General features: G+C 36.8%; 1 protein-coding gene across 1 annotated transcript; it reads left to right on the top strand.

Annotated features, from left to right (window-relative positions):
- Nucleotides 1-3,071: 3,071 nt before the first annotated feature.
- LOC117321453 lies at nt 3,072-5,399 on the top strand. The gene is made up of 3 exons (XM_033875870.1): nt 3,072-3,264; nt 3,501-3,888; nt 4,372-5,399. Exons 1-3 carry the CDS (start codon nt 3,097-3,099, stop codon nt 5,397-5,399), a joined length of 1,584 nt encoding a protein of 527 aa, XP_033731761.1. The 5' UTR covers nt 3,072-3,096.
- The last annotated feature ends 596 nt before the right edge of the window (nt 5,400-5,995 follow it).

Below are 5,995 nucleotides of genomic sequence, written 5' to 3'. Positions count from 1 at the left end.
CCTTAATCATTTCAACAAGTTCTCCACAGATATAAAAGACGCGACAGAATCAGTTGTCACCAAACGACTGTACAGGCCTAATGAGAAAGGACTAAACCACAGTGAAAGGAATTGTACTAACTGGTAAGTGATAGACTAGATATTAATATTTTAGGTTAGTTTTGATTTTCCTGCATTCCATTCGGAATATTTAGATTTTGTTGCTTGTTGCCGAGCCTTGAAAGGACGGAACTGTTGTGTGATTTAGTTTTGTTTTTATAAATCACCATGACCTGCATTTATTTTAAAAAAATGGATGTTCACATTTTTTGCCTCTTGCTTTGTCTAAGAAAGGACGAATCTATCGTGTGATGTTTTTTGAATTCAGAAATCTCCATGACCTGTATCTATTTCAAAAAAATGGATGTTCACACATTTTTTGCCTCTTGCTGAGTTTTAGTTGAATGGAACTGTTGTGTAATGTAGTTTTGTATTCATAAATCTCTTTGATCTGTATCTATTCAAAATATAGTGTTGGATTTCCACATTTTTTGCCTCTTACTTTGTCTAAGAAAGGGCGGATCTATTGTGTGATGTTGTTTTGAATTCATAAATCTCCATGATCTGTAAAAAACTGATGTCCATACGTTTTGACAATTGCTTTGTCTTCGAAAGGACGAAACTATTGTATGATGTAGTTTAGTATGTATTGTTTACCATTCTTTTTCAATCTTAATTAAATTAATTGATATTACCTTGTGGATCATAAGTATATTTTTGTTATCTATAATAACAGGCAAGTTGTTTATTGTCAATTAAGATATACTCGTTAGCGTTGTTTTGGCATCGTTTAATAGATGTTAATTTACTACAAAACAGTGTGATTGTATATTGTAATTCATAAGCCTCTCAAACTATTTCAGGACAAGAACATATATTTATATAATAGAAGTATTATTCTTAAGTTGGATCAAATCTAACATTGAAATAAAGATTGTTACATTTCGGTTTAACACAAAACCTTTTATATTTAAACATATCATTACCTAACTTCTCATATAGGTTTCTACATTTAAAATTATCATTAAATCGTAGAAAGAGGGAAAACAATTGAATATGTTAATATTTTCTCAGCATATTCATTTGAATATGTTGAAATACAGTATCTCAAAATAATAATTTATTGAAATTATGGAGATGTTAGCACCTCCGCATCTAGATAAAAGACATATTGTTTGATCTGTGTCGAGTTCAATCGCCTCAAACAGCTGAATGATGCAGTTTATTTCATTAATGCTCCCTTTATCTAACTCTCAGTTTCTTTGAGAGGTACTGATATCTTGTGTGTCTGGTTTTTTTTTATACAATCCGTGTACAAATCTTTGATCAATTTAGTAATGACAGGAAAATGAAGGTTCATTCAGAGAAATTAAACATCTTATACCGACTGTATATTGTCTATTCAGCGTGACCTTTAGTTCATGCATACATGAATACAAATGGTATTTAATCTAGAGCTAAAGAACAGAAGATTAACGACGTCAAATATGTGACGTTATTTAATTCACGCTATTAAGTAATGATTAATTATGAAACTTATGAATTAAGATCGATGAACTTTGAATATTTGAAGTCGAGATTGTAATGTAAATAAGTGGGTTTTTTGTGTTTTTATTTGAAATTCAGTAAAACGAGACAAATAATAAGATATGAAACAACACTTAAATTTTGAGGTTATTTCATGAAAAGAAGAGAAATCACCAAACCGACACCTTTAAATAATTCTTACAACATAAATAAAACTGAAGACGCATGTGCCCCCTGTTCAAATCATGCAAAAAAGAAACACAATTTGAAACAAAACTGAGGATTTCAATTACAATACGAAACCAAAGCAGAAACGTACAACTACATAGTTTATTTTGTTTAATGCATAAAAACATGGACGTTCTCAATGAAACGACAATATCAAATAGCCACATTTGCATAAGATGATCTCGTTCAGAATTCATTCAAATGCAATAAACAATATGAAACCAAATCTTTAATTGGATTTATTTAATTTCAATTCCTATATAAAGAAAGGAAATTAAACCAGATGAAGTTGAAACTGACATCACCACATGACATCTGTCAGTCAATCACTTTTGATGTTTAATTAAGTTTTCTGCTATCACACTCGAACAAGAAACATCCCACCTCATCCATGTCAGTGGTGGCTGAACAAAACCTTTGTCAAATTTAGATGATATTTCCGCCATCAATGGAAATGAAAAATGAAATTGAAATGCCTTTTCAGGTTATTTATAGTATAGCTAGCTGGTATGACATACTTTAAGAGACGTGGGTGGTTTCTCCTTTGTCTTCGGATCATGGGCCATCAGAGAGCGCCAGAATAAGACCCACTGTATTCCATCGCATGTTTTTTTCGTAGAATGCGACTTGAAGCTGGCCGCCTGAAGAATTGGGAATTTTCTTTCGTGTCTTCTTTGTAGGAAACATTGAAGAGACCAAAATAGATCCTTTGCCCCCATTGCCACACTTTATATTACATTATATATTCTCTTTCTTTTTTTCAATGTTTTGTCTTTTTCTCTTTCTGTGATTTGTTTTTCTTCTTTAGGTGTCTCTTTGACACCCGTCCTCCCATAACTCTCGCTGTTGCAAGAAACCTAAACCCTTCAAACAGACAATTTAAATCATGCTTTGAAGATATTGTGCGACACACTTGACATACCCGGTATTAATCAAAGGATAACATCATAATAACAAAGTCATAATTTCAGTTCAAAACCCATAAAACACAGGGTACAATACAAATATATATATTTGCATGCTACTCCTTGAAGAAGGACAATGCGAATACGACCAGGTGTTCCGAGATAGTAAACGTCTCTTCATCTTCATCAACTGCAGCCGTCCTGTTAATCTAGTTCAAAGCAAAGCTATTTAACAATCTCAAAATTAGAACTAGGGTAATGAAACATTGTTCTTCTTGTATGCGCCACAGGACATGCTTCTCTATCCGAACATCCACATGTTCAATTTGTGATCTCCAATTCTATATCTTTCTTTTGTAGGAAACGAAAAAAATCGTGAAAATTGAAAAGAGAAAAAATGGCTACAACACTATTAATAAGTGTGTTTGTGTTGGTGAATTTGATTGGACAATCTCTCCAACATGGTCGAATGATGGATCCGGTTCAAAGGTCATCAATGTGGAGAAAAGGTTTCAATACGCCACCAAATTATGAGGACACTCAATTGTACTGCGGGGGACGTGATGTAAGTATAACAATCAGCCTAAAAGGTTTTATTTGGCCGCGAAACTGAAACTCTCCTTCATGGCTCCGCTACATTCGTTACTTTAAATTTGCACTGAAAAGTGGGAATATCTTGTGTCTTTGATAAAACTCTCAAAACAAATTCAGATTCAAATTAAATTCCTCACAAAAACTTAACAATAAGGTTCAGAATTATAAGTTTATGAATATTTTAATGTTGTATGTATTTTTTTCCAGGCAATTCAACGACTTGGCGGATTGTGTGGTGTATGTGGCGACCCCTATGAGGCGGATGTTCGTGAAAACGAGGCTGGTGGGGCGTTCGCTAATGGTATCATCGTACGATCGTATCCGATTGGGACGTCCAGAATCCGTGTAACCATTGACTTGACAGCTTATCACAAGGGATATTATGAGTTCCGGATCTGTCCCCACAATAATGTCACGGCTCCGGTTACCCAGGAATGTTTGAACAAATATCTACTTCCTGTCGCAGAAGCGGACGTCGACCAAGGCGAGCCTACCAGATATTACCCAGAGTCTGGTGGCATGCATGAACTTACTCTGTTCCTTCCTCGCGGAATATCCTGCTCACAATGTGTGTTACAGTGGCGGTACCGAACAGGTAGGGACTATTTATGGTTAGGGTTTGACCGGATCATTAAACGTCATATAAACAAAGAAATATCCTATGGTTGAATAATGTTTGCATTACATTCAAGCTAAGCATTACGTCAAAAGTATAATAATTTTCAACAATAAATAGATTGAGCCTTATTTTATGGCATTGGGTATATTGCCTGGTAATATACGACTTGTTTTGATTATATACAGTGCTCTCTGTCCAAACCGGACTCTGCCCAATCCGGATATTTGCCAAAACCGGCCAAATAGCTTTGTCCCAAAACGTCCCTTCTTTATTTTAGTTAATAAACTCTGCATTATTAATGCTATATGGCCATTCTTAAAGTAATTTCACGATTTTTATTATTTGAAACCGAATCCTCAGACACATTTCTGGCCTTTATTATTCGCGTTACAGCGTAAAAGTATTGTTTATAAGGGATAAGAAGGATGGATTTTCATAAAATGTATTTATTTATTCCAGGAAACAGCTGGGGTGTAAACAAAGAAGGCCGTGGGTGCATAGGTTGTGGAGTACAGGAGGAATTTCGTAACTGTGCAGATATTAGTATAGGATCCGAAACCTCCGTTGGGGACGTCGCGACGAGACCAAAACCACTTCCAGTTACAACGATGCGTCCAAGACCTCCTGTCAGACCTAGAACCATACCAGTCACTACTACTACCACAACGCCGAGTACAACCACAGCACGTCCTCAACAGCAGCGCCCGGATGTAAATCGGGCGGGATTAAGAGACCGATGGGGGCGACCTCTACCCAATACACGTCCTCAGCAAGATAGATTCCCGTCAATAGATAGACGCCCGTCACCAGTTGTACGACCTGTCTCAAACAGACGGCCTTCACCAGCAATGAAAAGACCCGAACCACGTGACCCGTTCAGGAGACCAACGAGGCCTATTTGGAGGAGACCAGGTATACCTCGTTCCCAACATAGAATAGGATCACGACATAACCCAATTATACAGGGATTAGATGTCATGGCAGAAAGTCGACAACCTTGGGGAGACCGCTCGTTTGTTAACGTTAGACCGGCAACCACAACACCGACCCCTGTTAGGGCGACGAACATTGGTCTTGATTGGAACGCTGTACTGCAACTTAATCTGGAACAGTTGAGGACATTTCTGGGCAGACTACGCATGCTCCAGTTCCAGACACCGTTCCGGTCTTCAAGAACACGTACACCAACACAAACTCATTCTTTTGAAAATCGTCTTTTTATGTCACCAGAGATGCCTATGTCGGATCAGAGTATGGCCTTCCGAGCATCTGATAATACCATAACGGTACCTGGAGACGCGAACGAGGCAGGCGCAAGTGTAACCCGACAGGAAACGGAACCAGTCGACATATACATTAATAGGTATAATACACTCAGTTCTGGGGCTCTGGAGGCCAGTGACGACCCTAAGGAAGCTTGGTATACTAGCGTTGTTGCTGACATGAAAAGGAAAAACAACGCTGGAGCTTCTGAGAATCTCCTTTAGAAGGAGCAAGGAGAATGTTTTCACGACACAAGGGGTTTATCAAGTGGTCTCGCACATTGAACTTATCAATTTTAATAGGGACCTGCGTTCAAGTAGGTTAAAAACGCTCTACAAAAAATGTGTAGTTGTCTCTAACGATGTCACTCGTTTTTTTATAACTTTATCATAACCTATTTATGAAGGCCTCCTACAGGAGTATAAGAAAGTAACCATCATCGACAGATAACTTTTATATCTAGGGTCGTGAGCAATTATTTTTAGTTACGACGGGAAACAGGTATCCTAAAACACATGTTATATGTAACACAGGTAGGCGGACACCGGTGAAGGTTCAACATTATTTCTGATTCACATTCATTTAATGTATTCTAATTCCTGTTGATTTTTTATCAAGCAAAACATGTTACCCTTATAGTCGTAAGTTTGTAAGCTAGACTCTTCAAATTTATTATTTTCTCTATACACACACCTTGTTTTCGATTGTATTTTATCTTAAAAAATAATCAAAACATATCATACAGTTAAGCTTTATAATGTCGAACTCTGAAATCATGAAGACCGTGTAAAAATGCAGTTCCAATGGTAATTTATCTTTA

The sequence above is a fragment of the Pecten maximus genome, unplaced genomic scaffold, assembly GCF_902652985.1.
Source record: "Pecten maximus unplaced genomic scaffold, xPecMax1.1, whole genome shotgun sequence".
Lineage (NCBI taxonomy): Eukaryota > Metazoa > Mollusca > Bivalvia > Pectinida > Pectinidae > Pecten > Pecten maximus.
This window is presented reverse-complemented; position numbering and strand designations above follow the sequence as displayed.

Bases quoted from the DNA above. Each gene is read 5' to 3' on its own strand.
- LOC117321453 (XM_033875870.1), top strand. From the start codon at position 3,097: ATGGCTACAACACTATTAATAAGTGTGTTTGTGTTGGTGAATTTGATT. The intron at 3,265-3,500 runs GTAAGTATAACA...ATTTTTTTCCAG, and splicing joins TGTACTGCGGGGGACGTGAT to GCAATTCAACGACTTGGCGG. The intron at 3,889-4,371 runs GTAGGGACTATT...TATTTATTCCAG, and splicing joins ACAGTGGCGGTACCGAACAG to GAAACAGCTGGGGTGTAAAC.